We start from the raw sequence: 25,157 nt of genomic DNA, 5'->3' as shown, positions 1-25,157 counted from the left end.
ATATGCCATTAATTTAAAATTTCAAAATGAAGAAACGATTATCATAAATTCCTTGTACTGTTTACTCAACATTTAGAAACTAGACAGTGTGCTTAGAATCCTTTTATTACTCTACTTTTATAGGTACAAGAACACGTTCAATTTACAAAATATTTCTGTTACAGAAGCCACTTTGAGACAGGGAAGGAAGTTTGATCCAATGACCTTGGTCATGCACTCTGAATGTTGTCTGAAGGAGGTGTACAACTGATGCTACTTTGATGAAAATCATTCAAATAATTTAGAAGATACGGATTGAACATGAATCTCTGTCCTCGCACGTGTGACCTCCTGACCTTGCCAGTGCTTATATCTGGTTGCATTATGATGGTGAACATTTATGCGTTGTTACTTGAAAAAACAATTAATGGTTTCAGAGATATGCCTCTATTAAAGGATTTCTGACTGATGGACATGTGGAGATGGATTCCAAAACAGCTCCCAAATTTACTTTGTATCTGGAGAAATAACAATCACAAACATTTCTGGTAATAATAGGTTCTATTACAACACTCACTAACTTGTTAAGGCATCTTTTTTACCTTTGTCACAACAACATCCGCATTTTCTGGCAACGCACCAACACTGATAGAGAAGCAGTCAAGCACGCTGTAGAGTCGTTCACACAACAGTCTCAGGCAGGGGTAACTCCAGAAAGTCTCATCTCCTGTGGCAGGACTCACACTGGCTATCAACCATACATCTTTGTCCTGTAAGAAAATAAGTTCTAATTTTCTAGAAAAGGAAAGTAGGAAATGTTTCATGTCCTTTTTCTTATAAAACTTCTTGTCCACAGCTGGGCTACTAAACCTGAATTATCTTCATTTACGCTATGGAAACTGGTTCTGAAGAATTTGAAAGCATGCAGTGCAACAGTTCCTGAGGAAAGTGAAAAAAGGGAATAATTTGTAAGCTAGAGTCACAAAATCTGACACATGTGGTCACCTCAGACAGAGTACACCTCATGATGCTGAATATATGTCTGAAGTTTGAAAGCATTTGGCATTTCTGAGAAACATTCTTAATTGCAAAACTTTAACCAAATTTCTAAGTTAAAATGAGACATCATTTTGAATAATTTATGGCTAGAATCATGTAGCTTGTCCTGTGAGGTCATCTAACATTGAAAAAGGCATGCATGAAGCATGAAAACGTTATGCCATCTAGATTTTGAGAAACATGCATCCTTGCAAAACTTCTGTGGTGCAGAGGAAACAAAATGGAAAGCATTCATTTTTCAATACTCTCATCAAATTCACTGTCATAAAAAGCCATTTTGATAAAGTATGAATGGGTTTTACTTTTTCCAGGGAAGTGTGAATGAACTGCTTTATATATAATCTAAGAACTAATCTAGAAATATAGCTACAATACATATAATTTACTAAGATATGTATTTTCACATTATCTATTAAAGTCCATAATAATTATGACCCATGGTATATAACTACAACATACCTCTTGGCAACGGATTCAATCAGAAATGAGGGGTCAAGAGTGATTAATGTTGTAGAACTTGCTTTGCAACTGACCTAAAATAAATTAGTATAAACTTACAACATACCAGGAAGGATGTGGGTAAGTGATCACTGTGAACGTTTATCACAGAGTTGTCTGCTACTCTAGAAAACCACTCCAACACTGGCTCTGCCTGTAACAGTAACATAATCAGTCAACTTTTTGCTGCATATTAATTGGAAAGTGGCCCCAAGAAATATAAAAAAATCAAGAATTACTGAAAATGTCTTTATGAATATACATCTTCACAAAATGGGTATTCATCTAATGCAATTCCAACAAAACCAATGCCACATGAAGAGTTTTCATACACATGATTTTTACACCATGGAAATAAATTTACACATGGAGAGAGTCCAGTACACAGACAGAAAAGGGGAAATCTATTTATTCTTCCCATCTTCAACGCCGGCAAAATATTCATAATTAATAACCCCATTCATAACATTGTTTACAACAAAAATATTCATCTTTAAATCTATTTTTATACTAGCGGAATTGATTACAATGTGTCTCCAGTAAAACAGACAAACAATTTCAGAGAATGTTGACTCTTAACAAAAAATATTACACGAGAAGAATTTAGTATATTGTAAAAAAATGTCAAATTTAAAATTGTTTCAATATCTTATTCAAGATGTCACATAGAATGACCTTACACATAGCAATATTTGAAGTACTTCTTGAAGTTATTGCCTTTTTTTCTAAGTGACAAGTGACTTCATTTTAATTTCAGTAAATACAGTTTTAATTTCTAAACAACAAAAATATACCCAAAAGCATCGTATTTGTTAAATTTGACTAATGAAAAGTCTAAGTTTTTATTAAACAACTTGTGTACTTACCCTTATGACACCATGATAATCCATGCGTACATATTTCTTGAACATTTTCTGACTATTTTTTGTCAAACATTTAGTGGTGTCCATCCAACCCAGACCTCTATATGCCACTACAGTTGGAAAGCCCCTGACATTATGGCTGCGACATAAAAGAGGTTCTGCTGTGCAGTTCACATAGTACATTGATCCACCATCTGAAGGCAAAATTGTTCTGTTTACTATACCATATTAAACCAGGAAAAAATACTCCTGAGCTTCATTTCACATTCATATGAGTTTGAAGTTTGATTTTATAACAACTATTAACTAGAATTTGTTTTTCCCTAACAAAAAGGGTTCTATAAGGCAATGTAAGAAAGAAAAACTTAATTACAAATATTGTAAAATCAGAAATATTCATGGGACACAAATTTTCACAGATATCCTGTTTGAGTCAATCCATGAAATTAAATATGCTGCTTTGATAAAGAGGAAGTAAAATTTTATTACTGTGACCTTTGACCTTCAAGTGTGACCTTGATCTTGAACCTAGTGACCTGGGTTGTGAACCCTGAACAAATTATTGTAACTTTACCAAATTCATTCTAGTGGTTTAGAAGACATGTAAAAGGACATATATGTAAGCTATTTTACCTTTGAACTTAAAGTGTGACCGTGAACTTGGACTTAGAGTCCCAAAGTATGACTTCTAAGAGTGAAATTGACCTTGGACCTGGTAATTTTGGTTGTGCTTTTTGCACTGGATAAGGTAAACATTTGACCCTAGTTATATGATAATTTTACAAATGGTTAAGAAGATAATGCAGTAGACAAGAGGTTAAGCTATTTGACCTTTGACTGCCAAGTGTGACCTTGGCCTTCAACCTAGTGACTTGGGTTGGGTGCATGTTGTCTTTTTTTTGGTTAAGTTTAATGTTGCACTGACACAATTATAGGTCATATGGTGACTTTCCAGCTTTGATGGTGGAGGAAGACCCCAGGTGCCCCTCTGTGCATTATTTCATCCTGAGCGGGCACCTGGGTAGAACCACCGACCTTCCATAAGCCAGTTGGATGGCTTCCCCACATGAAGAATTCAACGCCCTGAGTAAAGCTCGAACTGACATCGATTAGGGGCAAGTGATTGGAAGTCAGCGACCTTAACCACTCGGCCACAGAGGTCCCCTTGCATGTTGTCTTGATGACATTAATATTTTATATAAGTTTTATGAAAATCTTCCCAAAACTTAAAAAGATATAAAGCAGACATGAAGAATTAACAAACGGACCCACAAACATGCTTGACTCCAACACAGACCCCCCATATACTTTGTATCTGAGGATACAATGATTTCATAGTAAAGATACATCATCTATTTTTATGAATTTGGAAGGAATCCCGTAACAACTTCACAAGAAGTTGGAGTGCCCTCACAAACATGATTAAAAAGACTAAGTAAGCTTTTTGTAGAATAAGACAATGCCCTACCTATATGTGTAACAGCCTGCTGAATATCTCTGAATGTCTGATTGTTTCTCCTACAGTTCCCACAGTCGGCCATTATAAATACAACCTAACAGTTTTATAAAGTTTACAGTTATACAACATTTGGTGAAACATGTGAAACTGGAAATCATAAATGTATAACAAGAGCACCGCCTTGCGGGTGCTGACGCTCATCTGATTTTTTTTGTATAATAGAAATATTGTCCTACCCATGATTTTCTAAGTCTAAAAAGGGCCATCATTCTTGCAAAAAGCAGGATAGAGTTATGTTTCTTGATGTACAGAGTCCACTTATGATTGTGAAAAACTGTTGCAAGTTTTAAAGCAATAGCTTTGATAGTTTATGAGAAAAGTTGCCTTAAACATAATACTCAACCAAGAAAATGATTTTCTAAGTCCAAAAGGGGCAATAATTATTGCAAAAAGCAGGTTGGAGTTATGTTGCTTGCTGTACAGGGTCAGCTTATGATGGTGAACAAGTGTTGCAAGTTTCAAAGCAATAGCTTTGATAGTTTAAGAGAAAAAGTTGACCTAAACATAAAACTTAACCAAGAAATCTGATATTTTCTAAGTCCAAAAGGGGCCATAAATCTTGCAAAAAGCAGGATGGAGTTATGTTTTTTGCTGTACAGGGTCAGCTTATGATGGTGAACAAGTGTTGCAAGTTTCAAAGCAATAGCTTTGATAGTTTAGGATAAAAGCTGACCTAAACATAAAACTTAACCAAGAAAACTGATTTTCTAAGTCCAAAAGGGGCAATAATTCTTGCAAAAAGCAAGATGGAGTTATGTTTCTTGATGTACAGGGTCTGCTTATGATGGTGAACAAGTATTCCAAGTTTCAAAGCAATAGCTTTGATAGTTTAGGAGAAAAGTTGACCTAAACATAAAACTTAACCAAGAAATCTGATATTTTCTAAGTACAAAAGGGGCCATAAATCTTGCAAAAAGCAAGATGGAGTTATGTTTCTTGCTATACAGGGTCAGCTTATGATGGTGAACAAGTCTTCCAAGTTTCAAAGCAATAGCTTTGATAGTTTAGGAGAAAAGCTGACCTAAACATAAAACTTAACCAGGCAACGCCGACGCAGACGCCGACGCCGACAACCGCTCAAGTGATGACAATAACTCATCATTTTTTTTCAAAAAAATCAGATGAGCTAAAAATGTCTTCATTTCATCAGTTGTTTTAGTTACTTAACTTCAATGGAGTAAGGGAGGAAAATCAGTGACAGAAGCATGTTATTAAAACATGAAGTTTAAAGAATATCTACTCAAATTTGTTCTCTTACCCAGAACAAGTCTCCTCAATTCTTATTTAAAAATTTAATTTTCTCATATATTCAGCAACTTAGCTTTACTGTATGACCTGGCTCATCTAATGAAATTCTATGACTCCTGATACCCTTGCTTTAAAAAGGAAATAAATTCTGGTATTTTTTTTAAATGGAAATAATAATAAAGGGTCTGCAAGATAGACTGCAGTTATCTAGATAATCATCATCAACATCATCATCATCATCATTGTCTTCATTTTAAACTGTTGAAAGGGTGGAAATTAAAAAATACCAACCAGAGACACTTTAGTGACTTCCCCCGCCCACTTGCCAGATTTGTAGAAGATATGTCTAGGAGCATGTGATTTCTCCACTATATCTGTCCATGTATCACGTGTTAACAGTGGAATATTCTCATAGACAGACAACTTCCTCTCCAGTGTGTCCGTATCAAACTGTATTTATCAATAAACATTAATTCAAACAAAGAAACATGCTTTCTTGATAAGATACTGCTAACAAGTAAGCTTAAAACCACAACTTTGCAACATTCAGAAAAACTTCAAAACAGTGAAGTAAAATTTCAGTCCTAGAGGAAACTCAAGTTCTTATAATATTATACTGAGTAGGAAACAAATAAGGCTTCTAGTAAGGCGGCAATGGTTTTTGACGAAATGGAATAATTTGAGCAATCTTAGTAAAGGGTTTTTGACAAATAAAAACAAGAGGACCATGATGGTCCTGAATCGCTCACCTCTTCCCACATGACCCAGTTTTGAGTATGACATCGTTTTTGACCAGCTTTCATGAAGATCCCATGAAAAATGTGACCTCTAGAGTGGTCACAAGGTTTTTCTATTTTTAGACCTACTGACCTAGTTTTTGAAGGCACGTGACCCAGTTTCGAACTTGACCTAGATATCATCAAGATGAACATTCTGACCAACTTTCATAAAGATCCCATGAAAAATGTGACCTCTAGAGTGGTCACAAGGTTTTTCTATTTTTAGACCTACTGACCTAGTTTTTGACCGCACGTGACCCAGTTTCGAACTTGACCTAGAAATCATCAAGATGAACATTCTGACCAACTTTCATGAAGATCCCAAGAAAAATGTGACCTCTAGAGTGGTCACAAGGTTTTTCTATTTTTAGACCTACTGACCTAGTTTTTGAAGGCACGTAACCCAGTTTCGCACTTGACCTAGATATATTCAAGATGAACATTCTGACCATTTTTCATGAAGATCCCATGAAAAATGTGACCTCTAGAGTGGTCACAAGGTTTTTCTATTTTTAGACCTACTGACCTAGTTTTTGACCGCACGTCACCCAGTTTCGAACTTGACCTAGATATCATCAAGATGAACATTCTGACCATTTTTCATGAAGATCCCATGAAAAATGTGACCTCTAGAGTGGTCACAAGGTTTTTCTATTTTTAGACCTACTGACCTAGTTTTTGACCGCACGTGACCCAGTTTCGAACTTGACCTAGATATCATCAAGATGAACATTCTGACCAACTTTCATGAAGATCCCATGAAAAATGTGACCTCTAGAGTGGTCACAAGGTTTTTGTATTTTTAGACCTACTGACCTAGTTTCTGAAGGCACGTGACCCAGTTTCGAATTTGACCTAGATATCATCAAGATGAACATTCTGACCAACTTTCATGAAGATCCCATGAAAAATGTGACCTCTAGAGTGGTCACAAGGTTTTTTCTATTTTTAGACCTACTGACCTAGTTTTGACTCCACGTGACCCAGTTTCGAACTTGACCTAGATATCATCAAGATGAACATTCTGACCAACTTTCATGAAGATCCCATGAAAATGTGACCTCTAGGTTGGTCACAAGGTTTTTCTATTTTTAGACCTACTGACCTAGTTTTTGACCACACGTGACCCAGTTTCGAACCTGACCTAGATATCATCAAGATGAACAATCTGACCAACTTTCATGAAGATCCCATGAAAAATGTGACCTCTAGAGTGGTCACAAGGTTTTTCTATTTTTAGACCTACTGACCTAGTTTTTGAACGCACGTGACCCAGTTTCGAACTTGACCTAGATATCATCAAGATGAACATTCTGACCAACTTTCATGAAGATCCCATGAAAAATGTGACCTCTAGAGTGGTCACAAGGTTTTTCTATTTTTAGACCTACTGACCTAGTTTTTGACTGCACGTGACCCAGTTTCGAACTTGACCTAGATATCATCAAGATGAACATTCTGACCAACTTTCATGAAGATCCCATGAAAAATGTGACCTCTAGAGTGGTCACAAGGTTTTTCTATTTTTAGACCTACTGACCTAGTTTTTGACTGCACGTGACCCAGTTTCGAACTTGACCTAGATATCATCAAGATGAACATTCTGACCAATTTTCATGAAGATCACATGAAAAATGTGACCTCTAGAGTGGTCACAAGGTTTTTCTATTTTTAGACCTACTGACCTAGTTTTTGACCGCACGTGACCCAGTTTCGAACTTGACCTAGATATCATCAAGATGAACATTCTGACCAATTTTCATAAAGATCCCATGAAAAATGTGACCTCTAGAGTGGTCACAAGCAAAAAGTTTACGGACGCACGGACGCACGGACGGACGACGGACGACGGACACTGCGCGATCACAAAAGCTCACCTTGTCACTTTGTGACAGGTGAGCTAATAATTTGAACTTTGGTAAAGAGTCATCCAAGAATCATTAATGTGAAATTATTTCAAATTGGGCCAGCTGTTTTTGAAAGATTTCCACCATATACATATAAGGAAAGTGACCATGTCCTTTGGCAAGCATATTTTTTGATCAATCAGAATAATTTGTATAATCTTGGTGGAGGGTCACCAAAGGAGCATTTGTGTGAAATCATTTCAAAATCGGACAACCAGTTTTGGAAATGACATTTGAAGGTTTTTATATTTTTACCTCTGGCAATCCCTATGTGCAACCAAGCCAAACAATTTGAACAATTTAGGGACAAGACCACCAAAGGAACATCAAGGCCAAGATTCATCGATTTCCACCAAAAGGTTTCTGAGCAGATGTTGTTTAAAATTTAAATAAAAGTCTAGACAGATGGACGACAGAGGTATGGTGGACAGTGAGTGACCACAATAGCTCACCCAGACTACTTCATGCTCTGGTGAGCTAAAACAAGCATGTTTAAAGTCATTCCTCCTCCAGTTCTGACTCCATGTGAGACAGTTGTCATTTACTGGTGGAAAACATTTTGGAAAGGAGTCTAGGACAACATATGTCTAATTGATAAATATAATGGAAACAAGTGAATGAAGTATTGCCATGCAATACAAAGTCCCTTACTGGAAGGCACCTAATTTTCTCTACGGCGTATAACATAATGAACATGGTATTTGCCATGATGTAATAAACTATATTGTTCTATATTTACAATATAATATAACAAAGCACTTGGATTAAAATTTGCATATATAAAAACGTACAGTTGTTTTTCATTTGGAATTGTTTTTTGTGCCGATTTAAACAATAATTATCATAAAAGTTATTTATATTACCAACAAGTGAAATTAATCCTAAAAAAAAAAAAAAAAAAAAAAAAATCTATAAAATGTAAGTCCACAATAAAATCTTTACCAGGTTAGAGATAGATCAAAAACACCTAAATATTGGATGTAACATGCATGTTGTACCACAGAAAACTGGTCCTTGAGTTTTCCCCCTACAGCCAGTAAAAAAAAGTTACAATGTATTCTATTATAGTAACAACAAAGCCGCACTAATTTCTAAAAAGTATCCTCATGGTGGTGAACATTGTGCCAAGTACATCAAAATCTCCGCTCCATGCATGAAGAAGAAATTGCGTCAGGACAAAGTCATCTTTGAATTTGGCCTTTGACCTCTAATATGACTTTAGTGACCTTAGACCTAACGACAGTTGGTTCTGGTCTGGCGCAAGATCACTTTGCTTTATGGTGGTGAACATTTGTGCTAAGTTACATTAAAATCCCTCCCATCATAAGGAAGAAATGCTCCAGACAAAGTCCTTCTTGAATTAGACCTTTGACCTCTAAGATGACCTTGACCTTTGAGCAAGGGCTTTTCCCGGATTTTGCGCATGACACTTTCGAGCATGAGAACACCTGTGGCCAAGTATTATTGAAATCCCTTAATGAATGACAGAGTTATGACCGGCATGAAACAGCCCTGTTCATGCCATGTAACTATGACTACTAAATGTGACCTTGACCTATGAGCTAGGGTCCTGAAAAGTTGTGCATGGACAAAATCGTCCTTATTGTGACATACAATTTTGTTCAATTGATATTAAAATCCCTTCATGAATGAGAGAGTTAAAGACCAACAGAAAAAAGCCCTTTGAACTATTGACCTCCAATTGTGACCTTGAACTTGAGTTATGGGTGCAGGTCTTGCCACATGACATGTCGTCATCATCATGGAACATTTGTGTCCAAGGTAATATTAACATCCCTTCATGGATAAAGAGTTATGGACTTCGGACACGAAACAGACCCTGTTCATGCCAGTTAACATTTGACTGCCAAGTGTGACCTTGCCCTTTGAGCGAGGGGTCTGAAATTTGCATGACACAATCGTCTTATATGAGGTACAATTGTGCTCAAGTAATATTAAAATCCTTCAGGATGGAGTGTTATGGCCGACAGGAAAAAAGGCCCTGTTTGACCTTTGCCCTCCAATTGTGACCCTTGACCTTTAAGTAAGGTCCGGGTTTTGCACTATGACATGTCGTCCCATCATGGGGAAAACATTTTGTGCCAAGTAAAATAAATCCCGTTCAGATAAAAGTTATGGACCGGGACAACGAAATGCAGACGGATGGAATTGACAGAATGACGGAAAGAAGCGCATTCCTATAGTCCCCGAAACTGGTTTTCAACCAGTAGGGGACTAATAATGTTCAAAAACAGTTAAAATCTACGGAATCGGACTTACTACATCATGCACAGATTTCTTCACTGGATCTGCTTGTTTGACTATTATTACAGGTTTCTTTATAATTCTTTTCTTTTTGACAACAGGTTTTCTAATTACTGGTGTGTTATCTGTCATATTGTGAGCCCAAGCTGTACATAACCTCCCATGTGGTCCTTCCTGTATGCTTGAATACTGCAAAAACCAATACAGAGAAATACTTGAATGTTCATCCTATATCAATACAACCACATAGACAACTGTATCATTTTATACAGTGCTATAACAAGACCTGAAAAAAACCCACCAAGGTATGATTGTTTGGGAGGAAGGAGGAAAATGGAACTTATATACACACTAAAGTTAATGAGTCAACATTATTTTCTAAAATTCATTCATATATCTTCCCATTAAATACTGACATAATTAACTTCAAATAATCACCTTTGGTTATTTTTTATACATTATATTTCTGCCCCAGTCTTGTGTATTTTAGCAAAAAAATAATGAAATAGCAAGTTTTTATTAGATACTGTGCAAAAACTACAAAGGCAGCTGCCTCAGTGCCCGTATGACACTCTTATAAACCAAGCATAATTATCCCAGTAATATTTCAGACCATCATGGTTTTGCAGTTTTACAAAGAAACTTAAGTTATTCCTCCCAAACAACTGGTATTTTCTAGACATGAAATAAAGATGTTACATAAATAACTTTGTTGTAACTAAGAAGTCAAACCTGATCATATGGTAAAGTTCCCCATGGATCCGAGTACTCCTCAATACCAAAAAGCTCCACCAGACCTTCACCTAGATTTTTGATTGGTTCATACATCACCCAGGGGTAGGGTCGTCCAATATGTAAATATGTTGATTTCAAGGACCCACCTGAATCTGAAAACTACTGACCTTGAAATTATGGTTGTTGTGACATATTACTGGCCAAAATAATTTAGCTGTCATTTAGTTTAAATATATCTTTCAAAATCACGAGATAAAAACACTTAAACCTTGCCATAACTGACTAATTAAAATGATGTCACAAATCTTTCTTGGTGTATTAATTTCAAATGTTACCGTATCAACAGAGTTTATATATAGGTTGTTCGTGTATAACATATGATAGCATATGAGCCTGCCATAGAAAACCAACAAAGGTATGCGACGCAGCATGGAATCCAACCACATGCGAACATCCGCGCAGTCTGGTCAGGATCCAAAGCTGTTCGCTAATAGTTTCTTCTCCAATTTCCAATAGGCATTAAAACGCACAGTATGGAGCCTGACCAGACTGCGCGGATGCGCAGGCTGGTCTGGATCCATGCTGGTTGCATACCCACTATGCTGATTTTCTCATGGCGTGGCTCATATGGAACAATGAATTCCCAGACATTTGAGTATTGGTAAAACAACACAAGCTTGACTGAAATTCTCTCTACATACAGCCATTACGAGAAGTTCCAAAATATCTATCAACCATTATTCTTATGAATCACAAGATTGCCTTAATTACCATTAAATCAGCATACTGGAATTTCCAGTGAACATTTAAAGCGAAGTAATCACTTGCTGTGATGTTCTAAGAAAATATGCATTTCTCATACATAACAAGAATTGATACATTAATCTTCTTTACTTAAAAATGCAAGAAAAAATTACAATATATACCCCTACCTTTGTAAAATAAAGCTAAAAATGGTATCTGCTTCATGGCTCCAGATCTTATGTGTCTCCTTATTACTGTAATTTAACAATATATTTATACAATATGTGTTACATTTAATCATATAAAGGTATCCATACCTATAACAAATAACCATTGGATAAGTGCTTTGTAAATTCCGTTTAATTTCTTGCTTTTTACTAAATGAGGTTTTCAAAAGCATCATTTCCCTCAATGTGTGTTTTTATCTTTCAACTCAAAACATCTAAGATCTTAGTAAATATTCGACTAGTAAGTAAGTTTGTGAAAGGTGTACAGGAACTTTTATCAAAAGTAACACAATCTATAAGGCTTTTATTATTATGTTAAAAACTGATACAGCAACTGTCCAAACACATCTTATGCATAATTTCAAAATTAAAAAATCTCTTAATTTCAATATAGCACATGAACAGATACAGTTTAAGCCACAAAGAGAGGTATTCGAAAACAATGATAATTTATAATGCTTTCATCTATGTTAACTAATTTTCAAACTTTTGACAAATATATGAGAAAACTATTATTGAAAATTGGATTTATCAAGAAATTAGTTAAATGCCCCCACTTTTGGTCATTGTATGGTTGTATGTTTCTGGTTGTTAATGCAAGACAAAGTGAAATATCGTATTAGCTCAGGGTGGGGTGCCAGTGGGGGTAGCTGAAGATATTACAGTTCTCAATATAAAAAAAACCCTCCCAAAAGCACAAGTTGATCTGTAGTAAGGAACAGAAATATTGGTATTCAGTAATAATCTGGAAGTACTTCAAGTTTCTATAATACAAGAAGAAGGCTTACATATTTTTGAAGTATCTTTTGTTAGGTCAACAAGTCCGTACTTCAGCTTGACAAGGTCCTGCTGGTACTGCTGAACAGTCACGTTGTAGGCGTACAGGTAACCAAACACATCACTTGCCCAGTGAGAATAGAAGCATACCAACAATGGTTGGAATTCCCAATCTGTATCACTCTTGTTACCATGGAGCAAATATTCAAAAGTATCCTGAATTACATAGGTAAATACAAAATAAATTCACCACCTGAAAAAAGAAGCAACTGTAGAAAGAAAGCAGTGTTCTAGAGAAGACTGATAGTGCCATTTGTTTCAATTATGTTATACCTACAGACCCAATGTAATCATCATGAAATGAGTGCTAAATTTCAAGCTACTTTTTATTTTGTAGATCTGCTAGTTTTCTTTCAATGAAAATTTACAAATGTACTTTATTTCCTGTACTGTAACATCCAAAAATATACTATTTTACTTAACATAGCTATATATCAAATTGTTCTCACTTTCAAACTTACCTGACTAAGCAAGAGAGCAGTGAAACTGTCTGCTATCATGTACACTTTCAAATATACCAGAGTGAGCAAGGAAGAAGTGACACTATATGCTGTCATGTACACTTTCAAATATACCAGAGTGAGCAAGGAAGTAGTGACACTATATGCTGTCATGTACACTTTCAAATATACCAGAGTTAGCAAGGGAGTAGTGACACTATATGCTGTCATGTACACTTTCAAACTTACCAGAGTTAGCAAGGGAGTAGTGACACTATATGCTGTCATGTACACTTTCAAACTTACCGGAGTTAGCAAGGGAGTAGTGACACTATATGCTGTCATGTACACTTTCAAACTTACCTGAGTTAGCAAGGGAGTAGTGACACTATATGCTGTCATGTACACTTTCAAACTTACCAGAGTTAGCAAGGGAGCAGTGACACTATATGCTGTCAAGTACACTTTCATCACATGTGGTTTCACATCATGACCAGAAAATACCTGGAAATCTTCTTGCACAGTCCCATTGATAACTGTCAATATAAAGTGTGTGAAATTACATTAATATGTGTTGATACTGATCTATGACTATAAACTGAAACTATAAAATAATATCTCTGTACCATGATACAAGCAATTTGTTACTGTAATTTTCTTTAAAAATGAGACAAAAACTTTAATTCCCGATAATTAAGGGCAACATTCTTAAATTCACTTTATTTAGACCAAAATCCCCCCAAAATCCCTCCCGCCCCCCCCGGTAAGTTATTTCTTACACCTAGGGTGGATGCTTGGTATTGTATATTTTCATCATATTGCTAAACTGGTTAAGAAGTCCATTAAGAAATACATTGATAATTAAGATTGAACTAGAAAATGCTTTGAAAAAAAGCGCATGTCTCCCCCAATGCAAAGTCCTATAGCAATAAGTCAATAGGGTCAGGAGCAAAAATCAAAGAGACACAGATGGTTGGCTGCAATTGGATCATCTACTTGGCATGTCCAGTCATCCCGCTAAATTTCAACACTCTTGGCCTAGTGGTTCTCATCCATCTGTTCAGGCTCCTGTGACCTTGACCTTTGATCAAGTGAACCTCAAAATAAATAGGGGTCATCTAACTCTGCACGTCCACTCAATCCTATAATTTCAACTTTGTAGGTCAGTGGTTCTCAAGGTTATTTCCAAAAAATGATTTTACATGAACAGGCCATCTGTGACCTTTGACGCTTTAACAACAGACTGACCCTCCCAAAGTCAATAGGGTCATCTACTCTGCATGTTCAATCATCCTATGAAGTTTCAAACATTTCTGGTCAAGTGGTACTCAAGTTATTGATCAGAACTGGTTATCATTGTTCAGGCCCTGTGACCTTGGACCTTTAACGACGGGAGTGGCCCCCAAAAAACAATTAGGGGTCATCACTCTTGCATGAACAATCATCCTATGAAAGTTTTTCAAATTCTGGGTCGAGAGTTCTTCAGTTATTGATATGGAAATTGGTTTTCTAAGTTCCAGGCCCCTGTGGCCTTGACTTTAACAGCGTACCCTAAAATGGTAGGTGGTCCATCTACACTGCATGACCAATCATCCTATGAAGTTCATCATTCTGGGTCAAGTGTTCTTCAAGTTACTGACCGGTAATGGTTTTCATGTTTGTCGGGCCCCTGTGACCTTGACCTTTTCACAGAGTGACCTCAAAATCGTTAGGGTCATCTATCTCTGCATGACCAATCATCCTATTAAGTTTCAAACATTCTGGGTCAAGTGGTTTCTGAAGTATTGACCAAAATGTTTCAATGTTCAGGCCCCTGTGACCTTGACCTTTAATGGAGTGACCCAAAATCGATAGGTCAGTTCTACTTTGGCATGTACAATCACCTATGAAGTTTCAACATTCTGGGTCCAAGTGGTTCTCTATTATTGTTCGAAATGGTTTCCATGTTCAGGCCCCTGTGGTGACCTTGACCTTTGGAAGGATGACCCAAAAATCAATAGGGGTCAATTACTCTTATGACCAATCATCCTATGAAGGTTCAACAATCTGTGGTCCCAAGTGGTTCTCTATTTATTGATTGGAAATGGGTTTTCCCATGTTCAGGCCCCTGTGACCTTGACCTTGACGGCGTGACCCCCAAAATCAATAGAGGTCATCTACACATTCATGTCCATCATCCTATGAAGTTTCAACATTCGGGGTCAAGTGGTTCTTCTAGTTATTGTTCAAAATGTTTTCAATTCAAGGCCCCTGTTACCTTGACCTTTGACGGAGTGGACCCAAAAAACAATAGGGGTCTCTACTCCAGCAGCCCTACAACCCTATGAAGTTTGAAGGATCTAGGTAAAATGGTTCTCCCAGTTATTGCTCGGAAATGAAGTTACGTACTATGGACGGAAGGACGGACAGACAGGGCAAAAACAATAATGTCTCCTGGGGGAGACATAATTAAAAATGCTCTTCTGTTTCATATTTCTAGTGTACAGTTGTCCTTCTGTATACAAAACCAATTTCCAATTTTTGTTTTTTTGTCTTTTACTTAAATTTTTTATAAATTTTTTAAAAATAAGTTTGAAATATTATAATGTGAACTTTTTCAAAAAACAAACTTTAACAACTTATTTGCAACATATATATGCCTCAGATATTAAATGGAAATATTAACAGCACATACGGGATATGGAAAAATGTGAAATTTTTCATTGATTTAACAATAGATACATAAAGCGTGAACAATGTCAACATTCTGAAATGGTGTTTTTTGTATTAAAATCATTGGTAAATTGAATAAAATAAAAATTATCTTTGCATCAGTGAAACATTTTTAAAACCCCTTCCTTTAAAATTTTTGCGTGATTATTGATAAATTACAGTCATCTATGTCAAACTACTTCACTACCTAAAATTTTACAGGTAAACAACAAATACGGGAAGCAATTCTCTAGACCGGATATGACACACCACTTTCTGAAATCATGTTACATTTAAAAAGGGTAAAATTGCTTTTTATTGAAACTTTTTTATCAACCCGAAAAATTTGTTGAAAAAATATCGAAGGACTACAAAAATTTGATTTTTTTTTTTCATTAAAATTTTCTAAATAAAAAAATTTTGTTTTTTTTAACTCGGTTTTTCACAACTCATTCTGGCCCAAAAAATTGCATCAAGAAACGGGAAAACAAACAATTTTTAAAATTTTATGGCTGTATGGAATGCTTTTTTGGACAAAACAAGCGTTATTTTGTACATTTAAATCAAATTTTGTTTGTAAACAAAATGAATTTTTAAGAGGGGTTTTTCATCTGTAAAGGTATTGTAAATTTGAAATTTTTGACATTTCTAAAAAAAAACAAAACTGTAGAAAATTTGGGGTATTTGTAAATAAACGGGAATTTTTTTAATAACCCACATATCTGTCAAGATATCAACAAAAATTTCAAAATCCTAATGTTTTGCCATTTATATCGAAATTTTTTTGTGCATTTGTTAGTCAGAGTCAAAAAATTCCACAAAAACCTGCCTTTTTTAAAAAAATCAAAAAATTACTTAAGCTTTTTAAAAAAATCCATTACTTAAAAACAAATTGTTTCATCATCCATCACCCAAAATTAAAAAATTCCCTGGTATAGGCCCAAAAAACCCTCACTATGCTAGAAAAAACACTGTTTATCTTTAAGCTTTCTCTGTTCCATGTAGTGCACACACGGGATATAAAAAAACTTTAATTTTTTTGCTATAAAACCCAAAAATACACATTCAAAAAGCACTTAGTAACTGGAACAATATAACTAACAGCAACAAAAAAAAATTTAGCGATTTTTTCCTGCTTTATTTTTGTCATTCAACCTCGTCAACTAAAGCAACGACAACAACAATTTTAATGGAAAAAAAAAAACCCTTTGTCATAAACAGTCACTTCAGACATAATGTGGTGCCTATTGTTACTCTTGTTAAAATTTAAAAAACAAAACTCTAAAAATGAGAAAATTGAAACGAAGATGTAATCCACGCATTTATCACAACATCCAGTTAGCCTTCATGAAAATAACTCACACTATACATATATCCATAAACAAATACTCCATGATATTTTAATCTCCTATGGTAAGAATGAAAAATAATGTCTATCTGTTTTTTATCTGTCCTATATAACCATCCTTCAAACTCCACCAGGGGGTGAAAGGGGCCCAAAAGGTTTAAATTTAAAATTGTTCATATATATTTTTAATATAGATGTCAGAGTATGCAAAAAACCTTTCATTGTAGCAATAAAAGGGTTACTGTTACCTTTATTGTGTATCAAAACCATGATGGATACTTGTTTACAAAAACCCTGTCTCAGTAACCTTGAAATATAAATGTTCTCAATTAAGGGAAGATCTTTAAGGTGCTAAATTTTTTTTAAATGAGTCATGGGAAAAATCAAATAATGCCTTGTAAAAATTCTTTAATACAAAATGGTCATCTCAAACTACATCTCTATTTTAAAATTACTCCTTAAATTTTCTCCTGCATTCAAATTCCAAAAAATACACCATGTAGAAATACTTGTAAAAACTTTTTAAAATTTATTTCATTTGAAAATAATCCAAAAAATAAAAAAAGAAATGAAATGAACTTTTTGATAAATCGTGCTCTGTGTGAATTTAACTTTTTAATACCATATAATTTATTTTTAAAAAAAAACTGAGAAAAATCAAATACACTGTATTCCAACATACTTTTCCTGTGTTTAAACAGTGTAACACTTCCCCAAACCGGGGCCGAGTTCAGTGTACTGCATTGCTTTAAAAATCCATTTCATTTCCATCTAAAAAACAACCCCCTTTCTTAAGAAAATGATAAAACGTAAACCACATTTTTACATCAGAGAAACTGGAAAAGGTATTTCCCTAGGTCTAGGTTAAACCTGCAACTATCCTAAAGTTTTTTAGGAAGTGTATTAAAGATTAATCAAGCGGCTTCAAGTTTTCTTTACTTTAAATTAAAAAGAGCAAAAATAAACAAGTATTTTGAAAGGAAAAAAATGCTACACCTAGATATATCTTCTATTCATGAGTTTTGGGACCTTTGGGAACCCAAAAAAAGTACTTGGTCTTTTTGGGGCCTCCTTTAACTTCTTTTTTGTCCCCTCCACTTTTTTTCCGCAACAATGATACTGAAATTTCGAAACCTTTTCAGAAACATCTTATATTTGTAATGGAGGTTTATTCTACTTTTTTATGTTTAAAAAATAGGGGAATCAATATTAGATTACTATTTTTAACTCAAGAAAAGTTGATATTCAACTATCATTTACAGTAATTTTTTTTTACAACACTCTAATGCTTCCAGTATGAGTCACCCATAGTTGCTACTTCCCTCAATGAAAAACGGAACAAAAGTCACATACCAACTTGGTAAGCCAGTTTCGAGATCTGTTTTTCAAAATTTTTACCACCTTACGATAACTTGATGATTTTTCCAAAGGAAACATCGCATTGAGGGAAACTTTCTTTTTCACTTTTTGGGGGCATCCGGCCTTTAAATCAAAAAACATATTTCTTAGTCTCAAAAAAATAATTCGGGTTTTTCATCAAATAAGGCTTAATTATAAACTCCCAAATTTGTACATATCTGGAAATATCATTTTTTGTTTTTTGAAAAAGTTCATGAAGTATGAAAAAAACTTGGTAATTTGATTTTGTTGAAAATCATATCTATAGGGTTATGAGGCTATAAATCAAAAAAAAAACCCTGGGCTAAAAAATTTCCTTTTTCCCTGTACCCCCAACATTTCTTTCAAAATCAAAAAAACACATTTAAAATACACAAAAATTTTCCACAATCTACACTGAAAACATTTTTTCTATCATTTAATTTAAGGTTCACTTATTATAGAAATTTGGTTTTGTATTTAGTCAGTAAAACAGGTTACATACCTGTGAACGGACCATCTGACTTGGTGCCAATGATCTGGCCCCTGTTTAAACATTTTCCCCTTGAAAAAAGAAAAACCTTTGAAAAAAAACAACTTTTGGTCTCTCCTAAAGGTTTTTTGTGACAGGTTTGACTAAAATTTAAAATAAAGGCTTTATCTACCAAAATTTTTGCACATAAATAACAAAGGGCTAATGCAAAGCTGCTTGAAAAAAATATTAAGGTATAAATGCATTACTGTGGGTGGACTGAAAGGGTCCAAAAGCCATGTTTTAAAATTCTCCCCCGCGGTTTTTTATCCAAGGTTATAGGCAAAATTTCCCCTCTTTGAAACCGTGCCGAACAAATTTTTCATTAAAAAAAAACACAAACAAAATGAACTTCAGTTAGTTTAAAAATGTAAAAAACTATTTTGAAAAAGTATTTTCATAAGAACCTTGTCCTATTTATATAAACTGAAACTGGAACTCCAACATTTTTTCGGTTGTTTCTAAATGCATCTTTTATATTAACAAAAGGTAAGGTTAGATTTTGGGCTGCTCTGTAAACATTTTTTCATCCCTTAGTACCAGACACATTTACCCCCCGGGGGAATAATTTCATAGGGGTTGGTACAAAAAAAAAAATTTCTAAATAAACTATTTAATATGACTAGCAATGCTTAAAACATCAAAAGATATCATGTTTTACGTCAATCGACATGAATTTAGTGCCATATGCATCAAAAAATCCTTTCAAATTTTATCAAATTTTACTTAAAAATGTTTAAACGAAATGTCACATAGCCAACGTCTTGATTGATTTTCACACACACTGAGTTTTTTATTTCCAGTGAGATAATTCGACATCATTTGTGCTCTAAATTTTAAATTTCCCCAACTAAAAAAAAAATGAAATAAATTTGTAAATCATGCTCTGTGTGAAATTTAAAAACCCTTTAAACCATATAATTTATTTTTAAATTTAACTGAGAAAAATACAAATACCGTATTCCCAAAATACTTTTTTCCGTGTATATAACATGAAAAATTACCCAAATTATGGCCGCTGTATAAGAAAAGGAGCATGATTACCTACCTAGGTGCCCCATTGCGCGAAGGAAATTTTCCCTCTTTTGATCTAAATTTTTTCTAAAAGACATATTAAAACGAAATAATTTATCAAAACCGGTTTGAACACTATTTTTCACTCTGGCTGTTTCATTGTCGAAAAAATTTCACTCTGGCCATGCCCCCATGAAAATTTTACATCAACCTATATGCCCCTCCGTAAAATTATGTTAAAACACCGTTTTGTATAAAATTTTTTTTAATTTTTAAAGGTATCCATATCTTTAAAACTCTCAGGTATTACAATACATTGCCGAGCTAAATTCTATTTTTTTTGAAGCAACTTACTTGCTTTTTGAAAGACCCCCACGAATGGTGATGTCGAACACCCTTTAATGTTCTGGAAAAAATGAGTTGGGAAAATTTTGGGAGTAAGGATTTATGCTGAAAGATAAAACAAATTTACATAACTTTTTTTATCAAGCGGAAATTGAAAAAAAAAACTTTTACAATTTATACTTTCCGGGCCCGGGTCACAAACAAACGGGCAATCAAAAGGGATTGAAGTTTTTAAAATTGACCCCCTTTACTAGTGATAGGAACTGCAATTTTGTTCAAACGATCAATCAAAAAAATCAAGGGTTTTCAATTTTTATTTTGAAAAACAATAAAAATCTACTTTCCCCCCAGAAAAAGTAAACAAAGGGCCAGATGGCCCTAGGGCGCTCACCCGAAACCTCCCTAAAAGTGTAAAAAAAGTTTGACCTTGATTTCATGGAAACAAATATTTTGACCCTTTTTATTAAATTGGACCAAAAAAATTTGGGTTTTTGCGTAAAAAAACATTTTCTTTAAAATGCCTAGTTTTTGCCCAGAGCCCGTTCAAACTCCCAGATTTTATCAAGCAATCTTCTGACCAAAATTCATGAAGATCAACTAAAAAATACAGCCCTATCACATCAGAAGTTTTTTCTTTGATTTTACCAAAACCCCTTTTTTTTACCTCAGATGCCCATTTCAAATTCGCCTAGATTTCATTAAGGGAAACAACCGACCAAATTTCAAAAAATCAACTGAAAAAAACAGTCTCTTCGCATACACAAAATTTTCTTTAATTTACCTGTGCCCCAGTTTTTTGACCTCAGATAATCCATATTCAAAAACCCACCAGTTTTCACAAGGCAATCACTTGACTAAATTTCATAAACATTGAAAAATACATCCCTATTGCATACAAAATTTTTTTTTTCGATTTTACCTAAGACCAGTTTTTTACCCCAAGACCCCTTTTCGAAAACACCTAGATTTTATCAAGGGAATCATTTTGGCTAAATTTTCATGAAGATCATTGAAAAAACAGCCCATTTAACACAAGGTTTTTTTTTGATTTGACCTAGTGACCTGTTTTTTTACCCAGAGACCCCTTTTTTGAACTTTGGGCTAAATTTTATCGCAATCTTCTGACCAAAATTAGAAGATCAATTGAAAAAAACAGCCTCATCGCTACACAAGTTTTTCTTTGATTTGCCTATACCAGTTTTTGACCCCAAAGACCCTTTTGAAAATCGGCCTAGATTTTACAAAGGGAATCATTCTACAAAATTCATGAAGTCAATTGAAAAATACAGCCCTATTTCATCACAAGGTTTTTTTTGATTTGCCTAGTGACCTAGTTTTTTTGACCCGAGAGACCCATTTTCGAAATCGGCCCCGTTTTTTTCAAATTTCTTTGACCCAAAATTTTATGAAAAAATTAAAAATACAGCCTCTATCGCTACACAGGGTTTTTTTTTGATTTGACCCTTTTGAAACCTAGTTTTTGACCCCAGATGACCCTTTTTTAAATCGGGTTGATTTTATCAAAAGGGTTTTCATTTGACCAAAATTTTATAAGATTTATTGAAAATACCACCTCTATCGCAACAAATTTTTCTTTTATTTTACCTAGTGACCCAGTTTTGACCCAGATGACCCTTTTCGAACTCGGCCTAGTTTTTTTCAAAGTTATCATTCTGACCAATATTCATGAAGTAAATGAAAAAAACAGCTCTATCGCATAACAAGGTTTTTCTTTATTTTACCGGACCTATTTTTTTACCCAGAAACCCATTTTCGAACTCGGCTGTTTCATCAAGGTTTTTCTTCTGACCATATTCTTAAAATTAATGAAAAAAAACCTCTATCGATACAAAGCTAATGTTTTACAGACACGGAACAGAACAACCGGGGCGCCGGCATCGAGCGTCAAAAAACTCACCTGAGCATTCTCAGGGACTAAAAATCGTTTTCAAACACAAAAGCTACATAAACCTTTCTGTTACCAATTCTTTACTTTTCAATAAAAAAAAAAATTTTTGTTTGTTTCTTATTCCACCAGTTGGGATCTTTTTATCATGCCCTACGAAGCAGCCTCTGTGGGTACTGCTGCGTATTTTGCTGTGATAGCCGCGAACACGTAGTCCCAGGGAGTCATTTTACTACACCGCTGCCCCGTCAGCGCTTACTTTTCGACGGTACCACATGTACGAGGGGGGCCTGTACACTTTATAAGAGCGAAGACTCTGAAAATTTAAGGAGTAAATGCATGTCGCGGGGGGCTTGTACAAAAATGTACACTGCAGTACACGCAATACTTTGAAATTTGTGCAGTACCTTTTATATACCGGGAAAGACTTGTACAATTTTTTTGGCTTTCCCTTTTTTTTTTTTTTTTTGTTAAAGTCGAAATAAATTCTTTTTGCGGGAGGGGCTTGTTCATTTTCTTTTTTGGGGTTTTTTACTTTGAATTTTTTCGGTAAAAAACGAAGTACACTTCATGCAGGAAGGATTTGGGCTTTTTTTTTTTTGGAAGCAAAAAACTTGGGTTTCCGAGTAACTTTTATCTTAAAAAGCATGAATAGTTCAGATTACCAGTATTCTGAACAATGAAAATTTGCCAAACTATTTGCAATGTTCATTTGTGAAGCTTACATCTTAGTGATTTCTGAGCTGCACCTTGCATGCAGTGTAAAAATATATTCTTTTTCATTTTGAATTAATCCTGCAGCTTTCTAACTTGGATAATTGAAAAGCCTTATTTGAACTTCGTTGCATTACATTTTGTAATACATGAAATAATTATCAAGATAATGCCTCAACAGCGCCCGAATGAGAAGAATTAATAAGCTCTCACTGTTATTTGAATACTCTTAAGCAAAACACCATTCTATCATGTTTTATAAAGGCTTTAATGCTCATTATGTTAACTCATTAAGGCCTCACCAAATTAAAAAGTTGTTCATCGGATTTGCCGCTCGTATATTTTCAGAACGTTTTTGGCTAACTGCGCTCGCCCCATTGGAAAAAATCAAATGTTTTAGTGCGCTACTTTTTACGGACGTAAAAGTGTATAAATGCTTATATAATTCCAGTCCTAGATTGTTCTCAGATGGATTTTAATCAAAATAAATACATACTACGCACACATCGTCTATAATAAATCATAACACTTATATTTAGTTGCATTAAAGTTGTTTCCCCTTGATGCAGTTACGCCATTTTCTTCAAATGTTTACCAAATTACATGCTACAAAAATTGATTTATTTCATTGAAAAGTGGATGAAGAAAAGCATACTAATTTATTTGATAACATCAATCTACATTATTTTGGCAAGGGTAAATACTTATTGATGCATGTCACTTATCTTTTTTCGTTTTTTTTTCTGTCCAAATGATCAGCATTTGCATACGAAAGTTGGTGGGGTAAGGAATTTACATTATCACAGCAGCAGTTTCGCCACAAGAGTACACAGCATGTATGCAGCAGGAGTACACAGCATGTACGCCACAGGAGTACACAGAATGTACGCCGCAGGAGTACACAGTATGTACGCCCGGGAGTACACAGCATGTACGCCGCAGGGGTAGTACAACGCAGGCTTATCTGCATGTGAAAAGTGTATGTGCCGCGTACATGCTGCGTACTATTTCCCGCATACTTAATTCCTCCAGCGTACATCCTGTGTACTATGTAGTCCACAGCATGTACGCAGCAGAGCTCATTTGCATGTCAAAAGTGTACTACAAACGTACTATTGGTGTATGTGCGGTGTATATCCTGCGTACTATTTAAAGCCCTTGATTTCAGTACACATCATGTACGCATCATATACGCTGTATGTACACAGCAAGAGTACGCAGCAGGCCTTTTTCTTCTGTAAGGGTGGTGTTGAAGCCACTATTTTTTTTTTTTTTATCTCAGTCCAAATTCAACAAAACCACTACAAGGAACACAATTACACCCCACTCACCAGGGCAACACAGCAGTCGAACATTTAGGACAGATTAAAACTCGACAACAGACATGACATTTAAGTTTTCTTATTTCACATTAATTATCTTGATTTTTCATATCTTCCTTACTTCTGTCCCAAGCAAATGGTGGCTAACGATATAAGAGGGGTAACTATATTAAACTTTTCTGCAGATAAACCTGGCATTATTAATAAGATTTTCTAGTTGTTCTGTTTTAACTGAAAATAAATTCTTTACTGTTATAAAGTTGAATAGAATTTTGATTAAGCAATTCCAATTCAATCTGAATCAAAGAAATAATACACATGTATCTTTCCAGTGGTGGATCCAGGATTCTGGTTTTTGTCGGGCACAAAATTTCGAGGGGGACTGGAGGCATGGCATCTTGGAAAATATACCTAAAACGGTGCAATCAACCATATGTTTGACAAACACTGAGAATGAAAATGTGACATACTGACATCTTTTAAATTTGCTAAAAAAAAACAAAAGGATTTAAAATTACCAAGACAACACATTCTTACTAGTTTCGACTTTTATGTCTTCTTCAGAAATAACAACGTACAATACAAATGATGTCACATCCGTTTGGACGCCAACGTCAATGTGACAAAAAGCACAATAAAGAATATATTTGTATTACTGTACTGTACAGTTAAAACTATATAAAAATCATTACTTATTTATTAAGAAATCAATTACCGGATGGCTAGGAAATCCCCTGAGGTAACCGGATGGCTAGACACTTCGGTATCAAGTCAACTCGTCCCCCAGTCAACTTGTCCCCGATTTGGT

General features: G+C 34.8%; 1 protein-coding gene across 1 annotated transcript in view; it reads right to left on the bottom strand.

Moving 5' to 3' along the window:
• The window catches only part of LOC123525859 (uncharacterized), a 177,554-nt gene that overhangs the window by 44,017 nt on the left and 108,380 nt on the right, over positions 1-25,157 (bottom strand). Inside the window, exons 8-17 of the mRNA XM_053538077.1 lie at positions 13,521-13,636; positions 12,612-12,816; positions 11,785-11,850; positions 10,850-11,004; positions 10,133-10,306; positions 5,458-5,616; positions 3,868-3,952; positions 2,403-2,593; positions 1,604-1,690; positions 582-749 (exon numbers count right to left, since the gene is read on the bottom strand). Of these exons, the coding sequence (XP_053394052.1) occupies positions 582-749; positions 1,604-1,690; positions 2,403-2,593; positions 3,868-3,952; positions 5,458-5,616; positions 10,133-10,306; positions 10,850-11,004; positions 11,785-11,850; positions 12,612-12,816; positions 13,521-13,636 (1,406 nt within the window). The remainder of the gene's footprint in view (positions 1-581; positions 750-1,603; positions 1,691-2,402; positions 2,594-3,867; positions 3,953-5,457; positions 5,617-10,132; positions 10,307-10,849; positions 11,005-11,784; positions 11,851-12,611; positions 12,817-13,520; positions 13,637-25,157) is intronic.

The sequence above is a fragment of the Mercenaria mercenaria genome, chromosome 3 (genome assembly GCF_021730395.1).
Source record: "Mercenaria mercenaria strain notata chromosome 3, MADL_Memer_1, whole genome shotgun sequence".
In the NCBI taxonomy this organism is placed as follows: Eukaryota; Metazoa; Mollusca; class Bivalvia; order Venerida; family Veneridae; genus Mercenaria; species Mercenaria mercenaria.
This window is presented reverse-complemented; position numbering and strand designations above follow the sequence as displayed.